At 33.3% G+C, this 25,492-nt stretch overlaps 3 protein-coding genes across 7 annotated transcripts; 2 read left to right on the forward strand and 1 right to left on the reverse strand.

Annotated features, from left to right (window-relative positions):
• The first annotated feature begins 4,085 nt into the window (after window positions 1–4,085).
• Window positions 4,086–5,711, forward strand: LOC8263127. Its single transcript, XM_002526641.4, has 5 exons — window positions 4,086–4,455; window positions 4,758–4,822; window positions 4,925–4,985; window positions 5,205–5,351; window positions 5,455–5,711. The coding sequence occupies exons 1-5, from the start codon at window positions 4,191–4,193 to the stop codon at window positions 5,574–5,576; spliced, it is 660 nt and encodes a 219-aa protein (XP_002526687.1). The 5' UTR covers window positions 4,086–4,190; the 3' UTR covers window positions 5,577–5,711.
• A 148-nt stretch (window positions 5,712–5,859) lies between these two features.
• On the forward strand, window positions 5,860–12,044 carry LOC8263128 (protein SIEL). 2 transcript variants are annotated; one of them, XM_002526642.4, is made up of 11 exons: window positions 5,860–6,718; window positions 6,795–6,875; window positions 7,097–7,321; window positions 7,552–7,743; window positions 8,166–8,306; window positions 8,572–8,661; window positions 9,612–9,888; window positions 10,005–10,140; window positions 10,248–11,166; window positions 11,309–11,438; window positions 11,694–12,044. In XM_002526642.4, the coding sequence occupies exons 1-9, from the start codon at window positions 6,098–6,100 to the stop codon at window positions 11,155–11,157; spliced, it is 2,673 nt and encodes an 890-aa protein (XP_002526688.2). In that variant the 5' UTR covers window positions 5,860–6,097; the 3' UTR covers window positions 11,158–11,166; window positions 11,309–11,438; window positions 11,694–12,044. The 2 variants fall into 2 exon arrangements, with proteins under 2 accessions (XP_002526688.2, XP_025014458.2); XM_025158690.2 differs by lacking the exon at window positions 7,552–7,743.
• A 1,042-nt stretch (window positions 12,045–13,086) lies between these two features.
• LOC8263129 lies at window positions 13,087–22,524 on the reverse strand. 4 transcript variants are annotated; one of them, XM_015723878.2, is made up of 11 exons: window positions 22,293–22,524; window positions 21,022–21,197; window positions 20,487–20,668; window positions 19,786–20,370; window positions 19,600–19,677; window positions 18,301–18,625; window positions 18,010–18,209; window positions 15,418–15,494; window positions 14,069–14,170; window positions 13,498–13,684; window positions 13,087–13,416 (listed from the first exon to the last, which is right to left on the reverse strand). In XM_015723878.2, exons 2-11 carry the CDS (start codon window positions 21,143–21,145, stop codon window positions 13,330–13,332), a joined length of 1,947 nt encoding a protein of 648 aa, XP_015579364.2. In that variant the 5' UTR covers window positions 21,146–21,197; window positions 22,293–22,524; the 3' UTR covers window positions 13,087–13,329. The 4 variants fall into 4 exon arrangements, with proteins under 4 accessions (XP_015579364.2, XP_048236046.1, XP_015579363.2 ...); XM_048380089.1 differs by lacking the exon at window positions 22,293–22,524 and adding an exon at window positions 21,458–22,274 and having other exon boundaries at window positions 18,010–18,071; XM_015723877.3 differs by lacking the exon at window positions 22,293–22,524 and adding an exon at window positions 21,458–22,272.
• Window positions 22,525–25,492: the final 2,968 nt, after the last annotated feature.

Genomic DNA, 25,492 nt, shown 5'->3' on the forward strand with positions numbered 1-25,492 from the left:
AACCCTAAGAAGGAAAAGGAAGAAAGAAAAAAGGAAGGAAAGGAAGGAGGAAATGAGTTTTCTCCTATCTGCTCTCTGCACCTGCCACCATTATTTTCCCTATAATTCTCTAGAGTTTTTTATAAACATATAGTTTTAGTTTTCATTACTCTTTCTAGAATCTAAGGAGCTTTTCAAGAAGTGGAGACTGGGGACCAATCTTCTTCCTACTTCTTAATTTAGAGGGAGCTTTTACTTTTTTATGTCTTTCTATTTAATACCATGATCATTTGGTTAAATATGTTAGACTAGTTTTCTTAAGTGTTTAGTTTAGCCTTTTTACTTTTGTATGAACCTTGTTATTTATTTATTTAATGAATGATTTTTTTACTTTCATATCATTATTAGTTTCAGTTATTATTGTTAGTTAACCATCATATTAATTTAGCAATAGTAATTGTTATGAAAAACTTTAGGTTTAAAAGTATTAGAAACATCATCTTTACTTTAATCTATGTTGGTATAAGAAACCTAAGTTGTATCATTAGCTTGAGTAATTTAGAGAAAAAGGCACATCACTATCTCATTCATTAGGTCTAGACTTAATATAAAATAAAGAGATTACTAAGTAAATGGCTAGACTAAATATTGTCAACTCATTACACATGAAATACTACTGAAGATAATGCAAGAATTACCTCTGGCTAACATGGTTGTTAAGCAAAATCCACCTACTCAGTATCAGCGACCAAACAATACTGGTGCTAACAAATTGAACAATGGTAATCGACGTCAGTAAGGACCAGGCCAAATTTGCAGATTAAGAAATTACACAGCTGAAAAGTGTCGCAGGCGTTACCAAAACAAACAGAATTATGGCCTGCAAAATAACTATAATCCTCATGCAAATTTTAGTTATGGGGGACAATAATCTGTGTTCAACAACTTCAGACCCCTTATACAATGGCACTGCAATAAAAATGGTATCCTGATATAGGTGCAAATTATCATATCACCCATGACATTTCTGCTCTTACAATTGCCAATACCTATAAAGGTGGGGATCAACTTCATGTAGATAATGGTCAAAGACTGCAAATATCTCATACTGGTATTACATTTCTTCCCTCTACTAATAGTCGTTTGAAATTAAGTAATGTTCTATATGTTCTAAAAATTATCAATAGTTTATTATCCGTTCAAAAATTTACGTTAGATAACAACTGCTTTTTTGAAGTTCTTCCTGATTTTTTTATTGTTAAGGATCAAATCACCAAGAAGGTGCTCCTGCAAGGACTGAGTGAGAATGGTCTTTATACTCTAAGGCCTACAGTGAAACATGCTTTAATTATTGCGAAACCGTCTTTGCAAGAGTGGCATGAACGCTTGGGCCATCCCAATATAAAAACTGTCCCTAAAATTATCAAAAATCAAGATTTACCTTCTTCTAGTTTTGTTTCAAGTCCATATTATTCTTGTTTTTTTAAGAAAATGGCTCGTTTGCCTTTAGCTGCTGTAGAACATAAAAGCACGACTCCCTTTGACATAATTCACCCTGGGTCCTGCTCCATGGTTACCTAGCTTAGGTCATTGTTATTTTGTGTTTTTTATTAATGATTTCACCAGGTACACTTTTAAAAATTTATCGATCAAATATAACGATTAGAAAAAAACTTCAATCTAAATAGTGTGATACTAAAAATAATAATAATAAAAAATAGCAAGAGTTCTAACAATTTAATTTTTTAATTATAATTATTATGTGGGTGCATGAAAATTTATTTTTATGTAATTTGATCCGAAACGGGCCAAAGATAGAAACACATTTTTCAGCCAAACTTCATCATTTAAGTTTTAAAATTCGCATTTTTATTTATTTTAAGAAAATTTAATTTTGTTAGTATCTACCTTAATTTTGATAGGCAGGTCAGATTTTAATTCTGTTTATGGCTTTTCGTTCATATAAATTAGTATAATTAGTTGGTGCTATTAATAGAGACTGTAATATTCAATTTTCAATGCTAATAAATCTTTTCAAGGGACAAACTTTTCTCTGTTTTCAGTTTTTTGATATTCCTTTCAATTAACAAATTTTGATGTTTATTCAATAAAATAATAAAAAAAGTGATTATATTTCACAAATACTTCCAAAATTAGCTCCACGCTAAAATTGCAAAAGCTTTTTGTTTTTAATAATAAAAATAATAATTCCAATTCTCGCGCTAAACTAATTATATTATTATACTACAACTAATAAGAGAGTGACATGTATATACGAGTATTTTATATTTTAATATTGGATGATTGACACATATTTTATTATTTAGAAACTAATTAATATGTATCAATTATCTATCGTTTTGATGTATAAACAGAGATATGCACCAAGTTTAGATAAAAAAATTTCAAAATATTATAATTTTTACAAGCAATTGCGTGGTTAATATTGACATTCAACCTAATACAAGTTGATTTACACAAATAACTTTCCGACTTTTCAAGGATCACTGTACTTGAGTGAATAAGTAAACTGCAAACCATCATTGAGTTTACTTTCTTTACTCAAACTAACATCTGAGATTAAGTTATAACCAAAATGTCTGATTAAGGCAAAGTATCACTATCTCAATAAGTATAAGCAAAATGTAACTTCCACAACAAAGGTAGATATATCAGCATTCTATGAGTCCTTTGAGGGATCGAGGGGTCGAAGATAAATAATTCCCTCTCGTGCATATAACTATTTTCTTTGGTTCAGAAATTCCATCTCCACCTTGCAGATGACATTATAAAAGCTTCTAGAACGAAACATATCTGTAGTGGGTTTTGTTCTTTAATCAAAAGGCTATAAATAAGGAGTTTGTGGGTTGAACATGCATAACTGTAAAATTGTTGGATCAGATCAGAAGAGCAGCATAGCATGAGGATGAGAGACTGGTGTTGGAGCCAAGGATGAATTGCCCGCAAATTCCACAAGTGTTTGTTTCCGATGTCTGACTGAAGTTCTTACAAGCTTTATCAAATTAGTTTTCTGTGCTTTGCGGGCGTTCATCTTGGTCCTGACAGTCTTTTCTCTCTCATGCTAGGTCTTCTCTTCTTTTCCATAAATTGTAAATGTAATACGTAGGTGTTTTATGTTATTGTTGTCCTAAATCTTAATCTACTGCACCCCCTCCCTCCAATTTTTAGATTATTGTCACCCACCCTTTTAAGTTATTTTTTTCTTTTACATATTTTGCCCCCTCTAGCTTCATTCTCTGGCACCGCCATTATATAGAGGGAGGATTGTACTTGAGCAATTTGACATGCTTTTCAGATAAATGGACAATAGCAGGAACACATGATACATTGTTGAGCAGAACCACAAGAATGGGGGCACAGAAAAACCTGCAACTGAAGAACCTCTGCCATTGCTTCCGAAGCCTCAAGTTTTGGTATCTTGCACCTTTTTCTCTTTTGATAAGCTGAATTATGTACTGGGCTTGTAGGCTTGATTATGTATTGGGCTTGTAATGGGTCTAGCCTCCCTGTTTCTTCTGATTTTCCCTTTTTGAGAAAAAATTAAGTACTGCTATACCCCTTCTTATTTCATGACTAGTGTACTGTACTACTAACAATTACATAAAAAAAAAAAGCTAAACAATTAATATTAAGCTTAAAATAAATCTTATTCTCGAAAAAGAAAGCTTAAAATATATATCTCTTCATTAATAAACTTACTCAAAATGATATAAATTATGAGGCAAAATTTCCTTTGTGATATTAATGGTACACACTGGAAGCACAAGTATTTGTCTATAAGATTTTGAAAACTATCTCTCAAAAGAGATTTGGAAAGCTAAAACAAAAGGTAGAATTCCCCTTCTATGAATAAATAAAATAAAATAAAAAATTAAAAGAGAAAGAAAAAAGCTAATCAATGAATTATTTGATTTCTAAACGTCTATCATAAATTGTTGTTTTTAATGATATTCTCAGAATATTTTCTTTTTTACAAAGCCAAAATGAAAAGTAGGCCAAAACAATAAATCAAGATTTGGTTATCCACAATCTCTGTCAGGGCATTAAATGGTTGCCACATACTTCCTGCTACTGTGGCCAAAAAGTTCTTTTATCCATCCCCACTTCACACTTCCTGTTTAATTCTTGTCATATATTAACACAGGTTTTTTTTTTAATTTCCTTTCCTTTTGTTGCAAATTTAATTGAAAATGGATTTAACAGCAGCACAGTCTCTATCCCATGCCAAGATCCCAGGCTGCTCAGCTTCTATAGCTCCACCCATCTTTCATTCTAAAACCTCTCTTCTTGCTCATAATTTAATCCCTTTTCACTCTTCAAAGGTTACCCTTTTGCCACAACAACATGGTTTTAGAATTAAAACAAGAAAGCACAGGAGTCTTGGTCCTATTCATGCTTCTGAAGGTGAAAACACAGTCAGAGATGTTCAGGATAAGTGGATTCTTGAACCTGTTGGTAAGTTATTTCTTCCTTTTTTTATCTTTTATATTATCTTATTTTATTGAATGGAGAGAGCTCTGATGATATTTCATATCCAAAACTTGTGGATATTTTAAGGAATGGATAACAAAATTATATTTTTCTTTTATCATTAATTACTTATAATGTTACACAGAGAAGATGCATCATTTTAAGTTGTTTTACTGCAATGCATCAGTGAAATGTATCTATTCTATGCATCTTAATCCGGAATTCGATGTTGTCAATACAGTTCGTTTTACTACTTTGCAATTAATTCAATAAATAACAAATTGTAGGTGATGGAGATTCAAGGCACATAGGTTACCAGGTTAAAATGCCAGACGCATTTGAAATTGCTTCTGTGAGTATGATCTCGTCTCTGCTCATAACTTTAAAATATGGCAGTTAAAATGTTTAAAAGAAATCCCCAACTTGACTGAACCTTTCAATGAAAATGATCTAGAATGAGGTGACCGTTGGCCGTCTTCCTGAAAAGGCAGATATGGTGATTCCAGTTGCAACAGGTATTTTTTCCATTTATATTAAGTTGCATATTCTTTCTCATTTGTACAGCAGAATTAGTAGTTCAGTAGTCGAGTACATGACTGCCACCTAATAATATAACGGAGGATGACTTCAGATTCTGTTTTCTCTGTCCTTTGATACTCAAAAAACTCCATTATTATACAATGTGTCAATAGGATTCGATTAAAATCAAGTATCTTTTCCAACTTATTGGACAGTATCTGGTGTTCATGCCCGTCTTCAGAAGAAGGGAGAAAATCTGCTGGTTACAGATTTGGACAGTACTAATGGGACATTCATCAATGAAAAGCGGCTGAGTCCGGGAGTTGTTGCCGCTGCATCATCTGGAAGTTTTATCACCTTTGGTAATATAAAATCACTCTCACCTCAGCAGCTTCCAGGCACTAACTAGTCTCTGTAATCTTTATCATAATAATAATATTGATTACTCAGTTGTGTTTATTTCAGGTGATATTCACCTTGCAATGTTTCGTGCCTCGAAGATTGAGAGTGCAAGCAAACCAGAGGAATCTGAAGAAAGAGAAGAGACGGGTAGTAGTGGCTCAATTGATGGGAATGAAACAAGTTAAAACCTACTTAAATTTGTGAAAGAGAAATGAATGAACCAATAGAGAGCATTATAATATTTACATGTACGTTCTCCTTCCCAAATTTTTCTCCAAATTATGTTTGAGAAAAAATAAAATATATGCCCATTTCCAGTATATCTAGCAAATGGAATCTTACACAGTGTAAGATATGAATCTAGTTTAATCTTCTGTCACAGTCTGAACATAAATGCTTCTTTTAGGCTCTTGTAACAATGTTTCCATGATGCAGTAACTATGCAAGCCTATAATGTTGTTAACAGGAAATACAATACGAGGTACGGAGAGCACTGGCTATCATTTTTAAAGTAATTCATTTAAAAGGTTTTTTTTTAGAGAAGAAAATTATTCCGATATATTGGAGGCATTAGAAAAAAAGAAAAAACAATTGAGTATCTTATAAATAAAATTGATTTGACTAATAATGTGTACAAACGGCGCGCATTGGAACTATCTTCTTCAGTTTCGCGGCGATTCCCTTTTTTCAAAACAAGAAAGCATCAATGGAGCATCATGTTTGGAGGTCGTGCGAAGGCTCTCTAGACAACACCAATACACAATCCCTAACTTCAGTAAGATCACTCATTGTCAATCCTCACACTTCAAATTCCACAATCTCATTAATCCTCGAAGCCTTAACTCGCTCTCTCAATCTCACAACTCACTCGCTCACTCGTCAACGCACTCTCAAACTACTGACTGACGTCGCATCACGCCGCCCTTATCTCTCTTCTTTGATTTTTCAGTCTATCCATTCAATTACGCTTGACTTTGAGTCACTCGCCGCGCTCTGTTCCATTTCTGAGCTAAATAAGAATTTAAAAGTGGAGCTTGTTGATCGTCTTTTTATTTCGATGTGTTTTGATGCGCCGGCTTGTGAGCGGTTGCGGCTACTTAGAAATGGAGAGAGACTTGGTGTGGGGGTGCATGTGTTGCTGACGGTGTTTCTAGGGTTTAGTAAAGATCCTTATCCTTACGTGAGGAAAGAGGCTTTGAATGGATTAGTGAGTTTGTGTAAATACGGAGTTTTTGAGGATAAGAGTGTGATTGAAGGATGTTATCGCCGTGGCGTTGAGCTTTTAAAAGACGCTGATGATTGTGTACGGTCTGCCGCCGTTAATTTGGTGAGAATTAATTTGATCGTTGAACTTTTTCTTGTGCAATTTTGGGGATTTTAAAATTTGTGCTTCAAGGATGTAGGTCAGTGAATGGGGTCTTATGCTTATAGCAGCTAATCAAGAGGAAGATAAAACAGATTGGTTTGATACTGTATTCTTACAGGTACTTCTTTTGAAAACAAAAGCACAATGTTTAAGTAAGTTATATTGTTTATTCCTTTTAATATAGTATATATGATGCACGGGCTTGTTTTATCTATCTCAACTAAATATTCTGATTCAAGATGGGTTTTGGTGCCTTTCTGCAGCTGTGCCATTTAGGAATTATAATCAATCTTAACAGATTTGTTTGGTCTTAAAATATATGTTCGTGTGTGCTTGCAGCTATGTTCTATGGTAAGAGATATGAGTATGGGAGTAAGGGTAGGAGCTTTTAGTGCCCTAGGGAAGATACAAATAGTATCGGAGGACATTCTATTACAAACCCTATCCAAGAAGGTCTTACCAATCATCAAAGAGAAGAAGTCTCAAATTGCAGAAAGGTTTCAGAGTTTGGCGGCAAGTGCTGCTGGTGCTTTTATGCATGGGCTTGAGGACGAATTCTATGAGGTAAATGAACTGGAATATGAAAATTGTGCATACATATAATGACCCTCAATGTATCTCTCGCTCTTTCCCCTCGCATCAATCTATATGTATGGAAGATTGTTGAATTATAGAAATACAGTCAGAAGTTAGTTATTAAGATGATAAAAGCTGTCTTTGATTTTTATCAGCTGTCTGAATTCATTTTTCCGTAGCTGTTCATTCTAATCTGACATTCTCATGGTTGCCTGAAGGTGAGAAAATCTGCCTGTTACTCATTGCGTAAGCTTGTCATCCTTTCTGCTGAGTTTGCTGGCCGGGCCCTAAACCTGTTAATAGACTTGCTGAATGATAGTTCGTTGGTTGTCAGGCTAGAAGCTCTGGGAACTCTGCATCATATGGCAGCCTCTGATTGTCTAAATGTGCAAGAGATGCACATGCATATGGTTTTTTTTTTTTCCTTTTTATTCTCTGTAATCTCAACTAGATTTCGAACTCATACGGAATGCTGATTGTTGACATATCATCTACTTATTAATTGCAATAAATTCACTTTGAGAATGGCACACTGGTTTCATGATATGATAATAGAAAGTTTGGCTCCAGATACAGTTAGATAACTTATAAGTAATGGATCATGTTGCAACAGAATAGCTAGTTCAGAATCGAGACTTACTTGAGTTGATATTTTGATTGTAATGATTATTTAACTACTTGTGAGAATTTGAACCATCTTGTTTCTATAGCACATGTGCAGCACTCTTTTTTATGTGTCATTTTAATCTTTGAAAGTGATTACTTTCTTGGAGTTTATATTTTTTATTTATCGGCTTGCAATCATAATGTAATTTATTGCTCTATTTCGCAGTTTCTTGGCACTCTGATAGACAATAATGATATCATAAGAACTGCAGCAAGAAAAGTTTATAAATATGTGAAGCTGCCCAGTATGGAGTTGTTTAGACTATCTATAGACGGCCTTCTAGGAAATCTGGATATCTATCCTCAGGTCTGCTGCTTCTCCACCAATGTTTTCTGTATGGTATCCTGCATTATGCACTTAGCACATTGAGAAATTAGTGGAAAACAAGCGGAAATCCTAATTTTAACTCATCTTTCTTAACTTGTTGGAGTTTCCTTTTATTTCTAGGATGAAAGAGAGAGAGAGAGAGAGAGAGAGAGAGAGAGAGAGTAGACAAGCTAATGCATGCTGCGACATGAAATCCTAATTTAGCTCATCTTTCTTAACTTGTTGGAGTTTCTTTTATTTCTAGGATGAAGCTGATGTCTTCTCCGTTTTATTTTATATGGGCCGAAGCCATAAGGATTTCACAACTAGCATTATCAAGGAAGCATATCAAGAGGTTAGCATGGTTATTAATGTGTTATTTGATCTTAATCACTCCTACTAACTAATTCTCTAGTAAAATATCTGATTTTTTTAGTCTTAGATTGAGTTTCTTAAATGAGTACAAAAATCTTTTCTTTGGAACAACTTCTGCAGTAGTCTTTGGATTCTAATCTCCATAAATGTCAGATATTTTTTTCTATGGAGACATCTGTATAGAATAGTGTGGGACAGAAGACACTCAGTTAAACAATCCATGAGCTAGCTATTTGGTGATTATTTTGAAACACCAAGTATGACTACTTATTAATACATGCATCTTATGCTATATAGAGCAGCAGAAATTGGAAGAGCCTAATACCAGTTTCTTTTTTCTTTCTTTCCTAGTATAGTTGTATGAACTAAAATTATGCAAAGCTGGTGGTAGGCAGTGGATACTATGAGGTATAAGGTGTAATCGCAATACTGTTGTATTTCTTTAGTTCAATTTATTCCCACATGATAAAAGATAACAAAATTATGCTTGATCAGTAAGTTTCAAACATATTTTGACACTTAAAAAGTGTATTGCTCTGGCATCTTTGCTAAGCTTATCATGATCATCAATTGTAGCAGTGTATTACTGCATTTTTTACTAGTGTATTGACTTTAATAGAAAGAATAATTTTCCTCTTCTTTGTACTTCTTCTTGTAATCCTAAGGGTAGGGCTTTCTTTTTGTTCTCCTTTAATTAGCAATTTATATATCTTTCTTATTTTGCTAGAAGCTAATAACTTTTTATTGTGTATATTATACATTAATCTACCTTTCCTCACCCCTGTAGCCCAAAATTTGGGGAAAGAATTGAAAGAATAAAAGCCCCAGGAATATATATATATTTTTTTTATTAGTATTGTTGCTTTCACACAAGTATCTCTCATTTAGATATTCATTCCTCTGTCCTTTTTTCTTATTTATTTTATTCAGATAGAGCCAGTTTCCAATGGAAATATGAGCCTGGATAGTGCAAGAGTAGCTGCATTTCTTGTACTTGCTATCTCAGCTCCATTCTCACATGATCAAAATGGCCAAAGTATTCCACCTAGATATTTCTCTTATGCAGTTACATTGCTAGGGCGGATCTCTTTTGCTCTGAGAGATATTCTAGACCAAAGCACTCTTTTGGCATATATCTCACGGTGCAGTAGAGCCCCTATTTCTTCTGGGATGGAAGTTGAAGGGGAAGAATCATCTTTGCCTGTAGGTAATGTTGATGTTGCAACCCATACGCCAGTAATCCTGTTTTGATGCCATTGATACAAATAGGAACTGAAAATTCTAAAATTCTGTCTTTGACATCAGTTGATTCTGGGTTTGTAGGGACTTCGAATATAGAATGCCAACTCAAAGAGCATGATCAGTTCAGGAAATTTATGGATCTTATTTTTGCCAAGGTCAAAGATGTATGGGTATTGGTGCATTCAAGTTGCATCAGTGCAGCATTAAAGACTTTGAGGTTTTAATCTAGTTTTCTTTTTCTTTTTTCTTATACGATATTTTCATTTTTCTGGACTTGTTTTATGGCTTCTTATAGAAATCTTACCAGTCTTTTTGTTCATGCAGGGCTTGCAAGGAAGAGTTGACAATGCTCTCTTTGGCATTGGCTGAACCCACTGGTGTTGTGGCTTTTATGTCGCAGTACCTGAAAGTAACTAAATTGCTTGCTAAGATATGGGGGAACATTGTGTGGAAGGTTCAATCTTATGAAATTGGAGAGTTGGAGATCCTTTTAAGTAAATTAGAAAGGAGGTTAAGAGAAATGAGGTCTAGATTTATTGGATTTTCTAAAGAAGAGGAGTCATATGTCTTGGAGCTTATACTTGTGGCATGTATATTGAGGTTGTCCAAAGCTGAAATCTGCTGTTACCATACTACTTTGAAAAGGCTGTCTGCTACAATCTCGCTTATAGAATTTCTTCACGAGGAAGGGTCTATTGAATTGTCCAATTTTGTAGTGGAAGTAAAGAAAACTTTGCATGAAAGTGGCATTTCAATAGGTGGTACTCTTTGCAGTCCCTTTGGGTTCATGAAGTTGATTGATCACTTTTCCATTAAGCAGTTCAGTTCATGCACAGGAGTAAGGCATTTATATGCAGCAATGAATGTTCCTAATATTGATTCTGAAAACCCTCTTCCTTTTGTGCCGGGGCTACCTGTGGCTATACCTTTAACAATCACCTTGCATAATGTTTTGAGTGAGACTAGGTTGTGGCTGAGGCTGGCAATGTCTGAAGAGTCAATTCAGTTTCTCTTCTTAGATCTGAACATTCTTGGAGGCAGTGATGAGGTCAAGAAATGCACATTTGTTGCACCCTTTTACAGAACTCCAAAAACAGGTTCATTCACACTAAGAGTTTGTATCGGAATGGAATGCATGTTTGAGGATGTTCATTCAGTCAAAAACTTTGGAGGTCCAAAACGTCGATTGGTATATCTTTGCCCCGAGAAAGAAGTTTATCTAAGCATGGTTTAGGAGTGAATGGTAATCTAATGGTGCTAGCAACAGTTATTTAAAATGCTCTCATGATTTCTATTTCTATATCATCCAGTAGGTGTTAGAAATTTGATGCATCAGAAGATGCCTGACACTATTTTCATTTTTATGTTCGTTTTTGTGGTAATAGAAATAAATGGCTTCATTCCTGAAGGGTGTAGATCAACTTTTCATGGTAATTTTGCTACAAGGATGCAAAATTATAGAATGATGCCTTGAAGGCTTGTGAATCCTATAAGCTTACCAGTTGCGGTATGAAGGTATGTTTTGGATGGAATTTCCAATTTTGTCATGATACTTTCAGTTTTGACCATAGATGTTTTTCTTTTTTCTTTTTTTTCCCTTTGGTGCATCAGGAATTTTTAGAAGGAAGATGATGCCCAGATCTATACTTTCTATCCAATCATAAACTATTGCTTCCTTGATTTAATCACCAATGTTATTCTCTTTATTTTCGAATTTTAACTGATCTTTCTAGATGTTACAACATTTGCATGTATATTGATTATATGTAGGTGTATATTTTGCTGAAAAATCTTTGACACAGAATGGATTTCAAATGGGGATACCTGCACGAGATTGCTTTATACCCTGCCCCACTCCCATATAATTGTGGTAAGAAGGTGGGTATGGAAATAGGAAAACATCATTGCCTAGCCTCATTGATTCCTCCGACTTGAAAGGCAATTTCCACAGGTTCATATCCAGCACACGAGGTAAACTAGGACCTGTTGGAAGCTTTTAATTTGTTACCGATCTATTTACCCACTTCAGTGGTTTGTTCCATTCTATTATGTACATTCAGCATTTATTATACCTTCTCTATTTTTGTATATAACTCGTCTCCTTTTTTAACTTTTTTTTCAGAGGAACTTTGTCCTTTCAACTTACTCTCTATGTGGTTGTCTTTTATTTTTCCACCATTTGCAAGTCTTTTATTAATTCATTAAAGAATGTTTTAGAAAATAACAATTTACGAAGAAAATTTAATAGTCTCAGTCTACTATGTTATTCATAGACAAATTAAATCTATTATTGACATGTGATATTATTTATTAAGTGTTGCATTTGCATTGCTTAACTTATTTATTACTACAAGCCACCTATAATAAAGCTAACAAACATAGATGCAACAATTAATAAATAATATTCCAGTCATTATATAATTGGTTGCAGTAGATTAACTCTATTTAAAATTTTTTCATGATTTACTAGTTAAAACTGTAAGTTACTTCTTATGCTCTTCTGCCCCGTGGGTAAGAGAGAGTTACTCATACTTCTCATGCTGATTAGATGTCTCCGAATGGTTCAAAAGTCAAAACATAGTAAAGTTGATGCCAAGCTCGTCTGCTTCTATATATTATATTTAATAAAATCTGATACTGTTGACGCATGTAATGCCAGAGGGAGGCGTAAGTTGTTGATGTTCCGAACAGATTAATGTCATATGTCAAGCATATGACAAGGTGAAAATGTATATATTTATTTATTTATTTGCTTTACACATTCGGGTCGTACGTACATATCTTCCCTGACGCCACCCCTCTTGGCATAATTTTGTTAAAGATCCTGTTTTCCTCATTTCTATTCTTTACATAACAATTTTAATATTTTTTCCAGTTACACGCTTCACGCCACATAGCATGTGAAGAGACTTGAATCCCTCAAATGATAACTTCTATTTCTAGTTGCATCCTGGATGATGTTAACTCCATCTGAGTCTTTAATCATAATAATTTTTCAGTATTACACAACAGAACAAAGAACAAAATATGGGGTGCTGACCTCAACTCGAGCAATTTGGGGCAACTCGTTATCACTTGAATGAAAAAATGTGAAGCAGAGAGGGCACTAATCCGATGAGAGAAGTAAGGTGCTGGCGTATATAGGTTGGGAAAAGCAAAAGCCTGAACCGAATGTTTGCTTTAATGCTAAAAGTGCAAGGGGAGATCCATTTTATTATGTACAGCACAGCAACTTGACTGCAAACATGGATAATAAGATTGAGTTACAGGTTTTCACATCCAAGACCAAAACCCTAGCAGCATGTTTGCTTGCATCCCATAACCACACAAAAACAAAGGCTGGGGATGAACCTCCTTCCGATGCAAATCAAATGAAGTTGCATATCCTCAAAAATTTACAATTTCATCACTGCAAAACAATAGCTGATAAGAAGCATCTTTTCCTGGTGGTCCTTGATTCTTGCCATCCCTCTCCCATCTTGAAATGTTCAACCTGACACGCAGGACTAATATCAGCTGCAAAAATTGATGCAACCCACAGCAGAACAACAAAGAATATGCGGTTAGCACATACAGTGTCTACAATGATTTCACCATCTTTGACCCCGCCAATTACATATATAGATTCGTCAACAACGGCAGCAGCAGAATACCCTCTAGAGGTGTTCATTGCCTCCCCATCCATCCACATGCTGAGACGTGGATCAAATATTTCAGTACTCGAAACCATTGTATTTCCATCGAAGCCACCTAGGGCATACCTGCAGAAAATATACACGTGTAATTTCAAGAAAACAATCACATTATGGCCTTTGGTACCATGCTGCTCCCATAAATCAACTTGTTAATCAGAGAATCAAAGTTCTCATATCTCAGCTGCAGCATGGACTGCAGTTGTCTCTCGTGCCCTCAAACTATGTCTAACCATCACATTTTTAGAAAAAGAAACATAGCTAAACCAAAGTGAATTTACAAACCAAAAATGGAAGATGAAAAACAGAAAGAAGAAACAATCACTTCCCAAGGCAGATCTTGATCTTTGGACATTAGACCTGACATTATGTCCTCACCTCTCATCTAGTCTAGGCAGAACATCATAAAGTTCATCAAAATGCTGAATGAAACAAATTAAAGACTGGACTTACAATTTTTCATTCAAGACAACCAATGAGTGGCAGCCCCTCTTTGTGTTCATGTTTGGAATTCTGCTCCAGCAATGTTCTCTAGGGTCAAATCTTTCAGCTGACCTGAGTACGAAAGTTTTCAATCAGAGAAAATTTTCTATGTCAAATGCTACCTTGTTCCCAAATCAAATCATAAGAGATCTCGCACACTAACAGATACCATTTGCCCCTATCTGAACAAAATACCTACCAAGAGTCGGAAGCAGAGAATATCTTGCCAATCAATAGGTTGACTAATTAGTTTTACCCCATATTATATATCTATATTACATAGCAAAACCAATCAGCAAATATTATTTAAAGCCAGACAAAGAAATCAAGAATTTTATCATTTCTTATTGGTTCCAAAAGAGCCTACAATCAAATGGAAAAGCACCTTGACCCTCATTTAGCAAGACTGACCTGTTCGTACTCTTAACTGAAGTAAGTATCACTCATCCAATGAATCTGAAAACATAAGTAGAGTGTACATACATTTGGTTCAGCCAGTAGCTCAATATTAATAGTTCTTCTCACTTTTACAATTTCTTCTATTACCAACTATTATCAGTTACTCGTATAAAAGCTTGTACTTGCTCAAACACAAACTACGCTTTTAAGGTGACAAATTTTGCAATTGAATCAAAGTTTCTTAATTTGAAGAAACAGAAATGCATGAAAATGATTGAACCTATTCATAAACCCCTACTGAATATGTTAATCTTATTAACCTGAAGCAGGAGAAACATTTTAGTACAGCAGTCAATTAACAATTCAAGCTTCTGTGAACATTGGCCTGGTCACTGTAAACTGGATCTTCTCAATATGAAACCAGCCTAAAACTATTACTGAGCTTTCTACAGAGATGCATTAATATCAGATTTTGCAACACCATAACATACAGACATGATATTTGGCTATAATGTAACTGTAACTCTTGTGCAGCAGTGCATCCATTTATGGAATCAGTGTCACTTCAAAGCATAAACGAGGTGAGAACCATGAGTAAGGATAGCGAGAAGCATCCATAAATAATTCTCAATAGGGAGAAGCATCTTAAACTATTGATCAAAATCGAAGCAGCATGGACTCTTGATCCAAGTTTGTGGAAAAGAAATGAAGAACTGATAAAGAAGAAGCTAACTCAAGCACAGTCTGACCTTGGTGCGAGCTTTAACTTGCAAAGCTCAGATAATATTTATACATCCATTTTTGTTGCATACAAATATTAGCCAAATAATTTGAGTACACCTGCTACCATATGTACAAGGATCTATTAAGGAACATTCAAATCTATACATATATAATATATAAAGGGAGATGGTGTCTACCTCAAATAATTACTCCCATCATATCCACCAGTAGCATAAAGTACACCATTAAGTTCCACGGCAGCAAGAGCAAATCTCTGGAATGCAGAAAAAGAAAAGAAAAAAGAAAAGAAGGCAAAATTATGGTCCAGAAATCGATCAGCTTCAAAAAAAAACATCGATCCACTGAGATATTCTTCAAGAATATGAAGAGGATACAGGGGCAAAAATCCAAAACAATATAAAGGTATGCAATTTCAAACAGACATAAAATATGCATAAGATTACTTGGAAAGGAAAAGCATGAGTGATGGAACCTAAAATGAAAGTATCCTTGTACAAAATCTACCCTCTTCAATAAGAAAATATTCTATTGTGTACAAAATCCTGAATGTCATAAAAGCTTTATAACTTTAATCACAAGAGAAGACACTCCTTCCATTCTCAGGATTGCACTAGAACTTTTAATTTTTCTGACTACTAGATATTATATATTCAACTTGATGCAAAGATACCTACTGCTTCCACTTTTCAGGTTATATTAATACTCATAGAATATGCTTCATCCATAATTTCTCAACCTAATTAAAAAGCTTAGGAGTCTGAACAAAGATTAACTCTCTAAGAGAAAGGGAATTGCACTACATATCCAATTGCCCGAAATGAGAAAAATCAACATCTTTAAAAGTCTAAATCTTGGACCACATGCATGCCAAATTTTTACAACATAAGCATAATAATATTTGTCACATAATATCAAAAATGCCAATCTTTCTGCATGAATAGAACCCAACCTTTTATAGACCCTAATCACAAGTTGTTTTGTTTTTCGTTTCTATATTAATATAAAGGTTTAATTGTCAAAGAAATCCTGAACTTTATACTTGTTATCAACTCTAGCACGTAGTTTTTAAATTTCAGCACCATATTTTAATATTAATTTTAATTTTAACTTTCAATAAAATTATCCGCTAAATTTGTTGACATAACATGAACTCCGGCGACAACAAAAAGAGCTGAGTCAATATTAGAGTTGTTAACTCATCCCATTATTAAAACGTTGTCGTTTAAGCACATAAAATTCATTTTTTTCTTTTCTTAACTCTGGAGTTTCATTAATCTTATGTGCTCAAACGACAACATTTTGGTAATGAGAATGCTGATTAAGTCTATTATTATTTTTGTTGTCACTAGAGTTCATGCCACGTCAACAAATTTAGTTCATAATTTTTCTAGAGACTAAAATTGAGATCAATGTTAAAGCATGGTGCAAAAAAATATAAAGACTACGTACTAGATTTAATAACAAGTGCAAAGTATAGGATTATTTTGGCAATTAAGCCTAATATGCAGTGTCCTAAACTTAAATCAACTTTTAAAGCAATCAAATCAAAACAACATTTTAAATATCATTTGCTAGATGGATGACAAATTAAAAAATTACACGAAAATTAGAGCTCCGTTTGTTTGGCAAAACAGAAACACTTTTCAAGAAAAACTTCAACAAATTTCAGATGTTCATAATGCTTAAGAAAATTGGTTAGCAAACAAAAAGAATTAGTAGTAAAAGAAAATGAATAACTAAATAAAAGACTATTGCCGCCGGGGAAACCACATATTCGTTTTCAAATGGAAAAAGTTCGTGAAGTCATAAAGGGGAAGAATCTATAAAAGAGACGTACAAAAAAATATTAATTAGTCTACCAAACACCACAAACTACCTCCTATTGCAAGTAACCAAAGAAATTACCCACCATTACATATCCAGCAGCAAGAACCTCAATTTAATGTTTTTTGCATAATTTCTTCTAATATTTAAATTCAACTACAAATTTTAAAATATGAGGCTCAATCATTATGCCATGTTTTTTGTAAAAAATGACATATCCAACTTTGAGCATTCCCAATGATACTTTTTATTTTAAAGAGCATAATTAGCATAAAATAAAGAGCATTTTAAGGAATATTTAAATATAAAGAGAATCTTATTTTAAGTCCATTAAACTTTATATTTTTATCTTTATTTCACTTTTATTCCCATAAGTGTTGATGGTTTTAATTTCATTGTGATTTTCTTTTTACTTTTGCCAATAGAAGAAATAGAGTTAAAGATACTAATTAAAAAAGTGCATAGATACTTGTAGAATATTTAGTAAAATCAAAATAAAGAGTGAAATTTGGCTCTCTAAATATAGAGAATCAAACCAGCTTACTTTATTTTTAAAGAATAAACAGACCATTAAAATCTTACTTTATGAGATGACTCTTTAAAAGAAAAGAACTTGACGTCTATAAAGAGTGCATTGGAGATGCTCTTACTCCAAATACCAAGAAATGATTTTCAATTGATACAGTAATGCAATCAAATGACAAAATTAAGAATCACTTTCTCAAAAACAGTTTTGTCAGAAAGTTATTTTCGTGAAACAAAGAGGGGATTAGTATACACATGACGTTCCACACTTTCAAGTTTGCAGCTAAAGTATAGCAAATTGCAGAAATTAATACGTGTTCTCTCCTACTATGTGAATTTAACATGTTATACTTTCTTGTACCTCTCGAACAGGTAAATGCATCAAAAGAAGCAACTAACAAGTCAAGCAATAAGTTTACCTTTTGTAGCATAGATCTAGTAGGGATCCATCGTCCAACATCTAAATCAAGCATTTCAACATCTGAAAAGCATTCAAGCCCATTACCACCACCAATCACAAATATTTTGTCATTCAAAGTGGCACCACCTAAACTCCCTTTTTTCCGAGTCAAGGCAGGGCGCAAGGCCCACTGATCATTAGCTGGATTATATGATTCAACTTTCACAAATAAAAAAAAAAAAAAGTAAACATTAGAATTAAAAAGATTGTAAGCTTTTGAAAGCAACAAAAATTTACTTGGAGCTAATACCTGTGGCGTACCATGAATCACCAATGCCACCACCAATAACATAGATCTCATCATTAAATTGTGTAAGCGAAGTATATGAACGAATAGTGCTCATTGGCCTCAAAGACTTTGAAACATCTTGCAAAGGGAAATATAAATCTAAAGCTGATAACCAAGATTCGCCATCATATCCCCCTACTAGATAAATGGACTTAGTAGGATCAAGATTCAACTTCTCAAAAGAATCACTTGCTGTATCACTAATTTCTGTGAAGGAAAGATTAGACATAGACTCCAACATCATACAGCGATTTTTCAACTGTTGAATTTGTTCTTCAGCCTCAACCTGATAGGCCACAAGCAAAAAAAAAAAAGCTTAATTTTATTCCCACGATCTTTTTAATAGCCATGCATACCAAGATTTATTTTTTGAAATAACATACTTATAGGTAGAATTTGTGCTACCTTCCCAACCTACTTTGGTTAAATTTTAAGTACATCAGACATACCCGTACTAGAGCCAAGGCGAAAAAACAGTGAATATTTTAGATGAATCAAACATGAAATACTTGAGATTTATCAACAGTGTGATAGCGGATAATAGAAATATATTCATGTAACATGGTCAAAGATTTATGTCATCCATCATAGTGAGATCTCATGAGAAATTAAAGAAACAGATTAATGAATATTTAATTTTTAATATATTCTTGCTCAGTGTTCCTAGCTGCAACAACTTAATTAACTGCTCACCTAGCACCCTTCCTCTCTCAAATGTGCCAAAGCATCTCTAACAATATATCTGGCTTAGCTACTATCTGATCCACTCAGTTTAACATAACCCCTTAGTCTAACTAGTATAATCATGAGCAATAATTTGCAAGAATATCTCTTTTCTTTGTATTTTCAAGACATACAGGAAAACAAAAAAAAATTGAATCTACTCTCTCATTGCCAATCATGCAAGTATGAATTTTTCTTCCTATAATAATAATAACAAATAACAATTAAATTAGAGTGCATCTAAGCATCTTGAAGATAAATGAATCTCTTTAGGAAATTCATCATCATTAAGAGGACAAAAGGAAACCACTCGACATAAATGAGAAATTCTTATGGGAAGCATTTCATAAAATCCCTAGGTAGAACTTATACCAGCAATACTAAAACATCACATTCTAAATGGCCCAAATATAAAGACTCGATTCCATCAAACAATAACAGAAACAGTAGGTCCACAGAACAACAGACATTTAAATAGTTAGCAATATTAACTTCAAAGACCATGATAATAAAAGGAATGGACAAAGAAAACAGTACCAGCTTCTGCTCCATATGATAAGCCTTTACAGTTTGTTCTGTTTTAAAAGCCTTAAGCTCCTCTATCCCTTGGACCAACTACATGTATAGAGCAAACAAGAAATGAGGATGCAAAGGAGAATATATGTAGCAATACTGCCCATGATAAAAGATGAAGATATATGAACAACAGCAATCCTCTAACACCTGAGCTATAATGGACTGACAATCGAATGAGGCACAATAAGGCTTTTCATTCTTTTCTCCTAAGCCCATTTGTTCCTCTGCAGAGCCATTTTCCTCCACGCCCATATCATTTATAGCAGTAGAACCTTGTACGCAATCCCTCAAAGACGAACCTTTATGTTCATGGTTAGGAGCCAATCCCTGAAGTTGCTGCAACGTAAGGTCCTTCTCAACTTGTTCCACTATGTTTGTGTTCAACTGATTTTCTAGCAGCTTGTCTTTTCCATCTAAAGAAGAAGCATCATTCATAAAATTTAAGCTGCAACTTGTATGATTTTCAACCTCAGAAGCAAGTGGTTTATACCCTTCATCTCTTCTTTCAGACAATGAAATAGGTTGGTAAATAGTTCTCCACTTTGCTGTATTCTCAGGTGCAGAAGTACCAGGAGCAACTGGTGAAGATGCAAATAATGACATTAGCTTGCTGGTTTGTGCATGGTCAAGCTCAAACCAGAAATGGTGATATCTGTAGTAGTTGTCTGCAATTATTGGTTTAAACTTTTCTTCAGACAGTGGATGGCATTGCAAACGGACACGAATTTGAACCTTTACAAAAAATAGCAGATCATCAGTAGAAGAGCCTTCCTTTGATCATAGCCATCTTGTCCCAGATATAATCATAAGGCAGAACTAGACCATTATAGCAAAGCGTCATATAATACCTGCGCAGGATATTGAGTTCTACGTGAACCATCAGTTGTCCAACCATATGGGTTAATATTCATTTGGCCAGCACCAGCAGCCTCAAAGATTCCATAGAGTTTCTTGTTCTCATAGTTGAAAAGGAACAATGGCAAGCCAGGATCAATATTTTTTACATATGAAAAGTGTGGAGCTGGCAGGCCTAATCAAATTGAAGAAATACAATTTCATGAGTAAGAAAACATATGAGCTCTAAAATTCTGGTAAAACATTGTAAGATGTCAAATCTAAGAAATATGCATATGTAGTGAGCCTAACTGTAGTGCTTGCTGTCAATTCTTATTTTTCCCATATTCATTAACAAGAAGCACACATTGAAGATACCCATGCTCTTGTGCAACAGTAGTAACTTATATTTTCAAAACAAGGAAAAAAAACAACAAATTCAGGCATGGTGATATAGAATATTGTACTAATTGCAAATTGTGAGAAAAGCTAAAAGAGAAAACTAATATGAACATCTCTACATGAAAAAAAAAAAAGAAGATAGCTGACCAAAGATTTGTTCAGAGAGACATTCACTCATCGTATTCTTCTTGCAACCAAAAATGACACCACCAAGTTGGCTCTTCTCCAAATTTCTAGCATAAGATGTGCTGTTTACAAAATTTGAAGGCATATGTTCACCTTTATCAACTATGTATGTATGCGTTTTCCTCCCAGCTCCCACCCTACAGTAAAATGAAGATAAGATATAATGATATCATAAACAAAATATTCCTATATATACTTCAAAAGCCAAGTACATTACATAGCAAAGGCGGGGTCTGATGAAAAAGGATTGAGGGAGAAACTGGAAATAATATTTTAAATAATCAAATGTATTCTGCAGCAAACTAGCTGTATGATCATTGATTTTCATGCGCAGGAGAAAAGGAAAGGTTTTATGGTTAATGAGTGTAATGTAGTCTAATACAAGAAATTGACTTACAATGGGATAAGTACAAAAGAGTGCATTTGGGAAGTCTAAAACTCCAAGAAATCAATTTAACTGAAGTCAGTTTGATTGATACTTGTGCTGGAAAGCTCATTGTTGCTGCTTTCCGGTCTTCAATTCTTTCAACTTAGAAATTAAAAAATGAATTGAACTTGCAAATAGTTTACTACAAAATGAATTCCTAAATAATTAACACCTGATTAACATCAAACACATAATATAAATACATACAGTACGTTAGTAGTCACACATGTTTAACCTCTCTACAACAATAAGCTCAATCGCCTTTTTCTTTCAATTCTCCCATTCAAAAGGCAAGAACTCAGGAGTAATATAAAGATTCAATTAAAATGACCAGCAAAATAAATATTCAAACATATTTTAAACATCATATCAGTACTCCTATTTTCAACACTCACTGAAAAAGAAAAAAGAGATGGCAACAATATCGACGAATAAACCCTAGAATCGAAAATAAATAAGAAAGAAAATATCAACATTAATAAACACAAACACGCGCGCTCGCTGGAGAGCACACGTACACGGATTATATAATATTGCCAAGAAAAGCAAATAACTGACAGAAAAGAAGCTTGAAATCGAAGATATTGTACATAAACGGGTTATAAGACCCTAAAATCTTATCAGAAACTTGTGCAACTGAAAACAAAAAGATGGAGTTCAAAGATAGGCGCATTGCATTATGATCATATCAAGAAAATAAAACAAACAAACAAAAAAAGAAAAAGAAACACTGCGTCTTTGGGTATTAGTAAAGACAGGAAAAGCTAAAAGAGAGTCGACGGTGATAAAAGAGAGAGAATCGTACCGCTTGAGAAGTATACGGAAATGGCTGTCAGTCTGTCACCCAGAGTCAGAGAGACAAAACTCACAAGACGAAGCGCGAAACGAATACACAAGAAGAGGAAGTGAAATGAAATGCTGCTGAACCGTAGAATGAGGATTTTCTTAATTTCTTACAGGCGTACCTCTCACGTGCGTGCCTTTAGAATGGGCTTAGCCTAATCAATTTCAAACAAATCTTGACAGGCCCACATTTCAGTAACTACTCTACCTAGCAAGTAGGCAAATTATATCATGCATCCGAGTACACTGCGCATTATGTACCCCGTGATCCAAACGGTGCTGTTTTATTTAAATGCTGGAGTAGATTTTAAATGGCACGTGTGACAGTTTTTTTTTTCAAAATAACGTCATACCTTGTTATTGCCGATTTATAACAGTCGTAAGGTTTTTTTTGTTGTTTGACTCTATTTTGTCTTCTTCATTTTCTATTCTCGATCATTCAAACATTCATTCTATGGTTCATAATTTTATTATTTTTTATTTTTTTATTTCTTTCGTCTTTTCTTCTCATTGATAGATTTGCAGATTTTTACCATCTGAAAATTCTTCATTCTTTCATTTTTTATCGAAAAATTGATTGATAGAGGTAGAAGATTTAATGGATGAAAATCTGAAAATTTTGAATCAACAAAATATTAGTGGAGTTGAATGTTCAACAGTAAATCTGGATTCATCTTCAAATACATGTAATAATATATTTGTTGTTTGTTTTAAATTGGAAACATAGGTACAAGTTGTTAAAAGAATATTATGATTATTATCTAGAAACTACAGGTTCATAATATTCATAATTCAGTTTCATTGTAAAAAAAACATGTTCATTATGTACAGGATTTAAGTTCATTATGTTTATAATATATGTTCATTATGTCTGTACTATAAATTTATTATATATGAAATACATATTCATTATTTACAATATTTAGGTATATTATATTTATAGTACATTGTTTATTATTGAAATAAAATAGGTTCATTATATATTAAACTGAGTTTTAATATGTTTTCTATTTTTATAATTAATAATAATAACAATGCAGCTGTTGAGGATTTACTTGGACCGTCTATCAAATTTATTGATGAAACTTATGATTTATACAATGAGTATGCATTCATAGTTGGTTTTAGTATTAGAAAGAGTAGGCAAAGATATAGAGCAGATGGCAAAAAAATATCACTAAAAAGATTTTGTTGCTCAAAAGCTGGAGAAAAAGAAAAGATAATAAAAGAAAATAAGTGTTATTCAAAACTTGAGATTCGATCTGGTTGTAAAACTTTGATTCAGTTTGATATTGATGAAGAATGAGTTTGGACTATAACAAAATATGAAAAAGATCATAATTACCAGCTATATCCATCAAGTAAAACTTATTTACTTTGTTCACATAGAGGAGTTATAAAAAAACCAGTTGAGTTATCTTAAGCATCTAAAGAAAAGTGGAATTGTTGTTGTTTATGGTATTAGGTTGCTAAAAGATCAATCTGGAGGATCACCATTTATTGGTTTTACAACTAGAGGTGCTTATAATAATTTAGCATTAGAAAATATAAAGAAATTAGATGGCAACGATTCGAATGCGTTGATTGAGATATTTAGAAAAAGACAATCAAATGAAAAGGATCTTTTATTTGATTTTGGGATTGATTTTGATGCAAGATTATGTAGTTCTTTTTTGGAGAGATGCTCATATGAAACAAAATTATGAGATGTTTGGAGATTTATTAGTCTATGATATCACATATCACACTAATAGATATGATACGATTTGTGGTCCATTTGTTGGTATGAATCATCATTGCATGATGTTTGGTTATAGTTTTCTATTAAATGAGAGAATTGAGTTTTTTGTTTGGTTATTTAGTACCTTTTTAAGATCTATGGGAGGTAAACATCCACAAAAGATAATGACTTATCAATCTACTACTATGGCTGCTGCAATTTGTATGGTTTTTCCAAACTCATATCATAGACTTTGTAGTTGGCATATAGGAGAGAGCTCAAGAAGAATATCAAGTGCTTAAGAAGTCAAAAAGAATTTATAGAATTTTTTTAATTATGTTATGAAGTATACAAATATAGAGGGCAAAGTTTTATTGGACCAGGTATTTCAAATGAACCTGACTTTTTTACTAATTATTTTAATGAACCTAGAGTTAAATTCCAATGAACCTGCAGTTAAGTTCCAATGGACTTGTGTTTTATATTCGATTGAACCTGTTGTTATATTTTAATAAACCTTCAGTGATATTTTAATAAACCTGATGTTATATTCCACTATACCTACAGTTACATTCCAATGAACCTGCAATTATATTATAAGGAACCAACATTTATATTCGAATGAACCTGCAGTTATATTTTAATGAACCTTATGTTATATTTTAATGAACTTGATATTATATTTCAATGTATCTATAGTTATATTTCAATAAACCTGCAATTGTATTATAACGAACCTGCAATTACATTCCAATGAACTGGCAGTTATATTCTAATGAACATGCAATTATATTCTAATAAACCTACAATTATGTTCTAGTGAACTTTCAATTATATTATAGTGAACTTTACCTATGTGTTAATGAACCTATGTGTTTTTTTCAGGTTAGTGACAAAATATCATTGTCATAATAATTATTAGATACATAAGTTATACAAGTCTAGAGAGAAGTTGTGTCCTGCTTTTAATAAAGACTTTTTTCTAGTGGCATTTTATCATCACACCGGAGTGAGACTACTAATTATTTTATGTCTAAGAGGTTGTTTAAGACGGTTGAACTTTGTGATTTTTATAATTCCTTACTGATGTAGTCTCAAAATGGAGGGGTAAAGAAAATGGTGAAGACTTACATTATTTGCAAGGTCAGCCAACAATAGTTTTGAATTATGTGAAGCTTCTTTCACATGCTAGGAAAATATATACAATAGAGATTTATTTTCTTTTTGAGCAGCAATTTATTAAAATTGTTGCATGTCATCAATAGTGTATTATGGTAAATAATAATTAATAATATTAAATATTATATGTGGCGGCTGGCTGTAGATATTATTTGACATGAGGTGCAGTTCAATATACAAAACTTAAGCATATGTTGCACTTGCAAGTTGTTTATAAAAATTGGAATATTTTGCTGTCATTGTCTTCATATAATGAATATCCA

Source organism: Ricinus communis, chromosome 10 (genome assembly GCF_019578655.1).
Source record: "Ricinus communis isolate WT05 ecotype wild-type chromosome 10, ASM1957865v1, whole genome shotgun sequence".
Taxonomy (NCBI): Eukaryota; Viridiplantae; Streptophyta; class Magnoliopsida; order Malpighiales; family Euphorbiaceae; genus Ricinus; species Ricinus communis.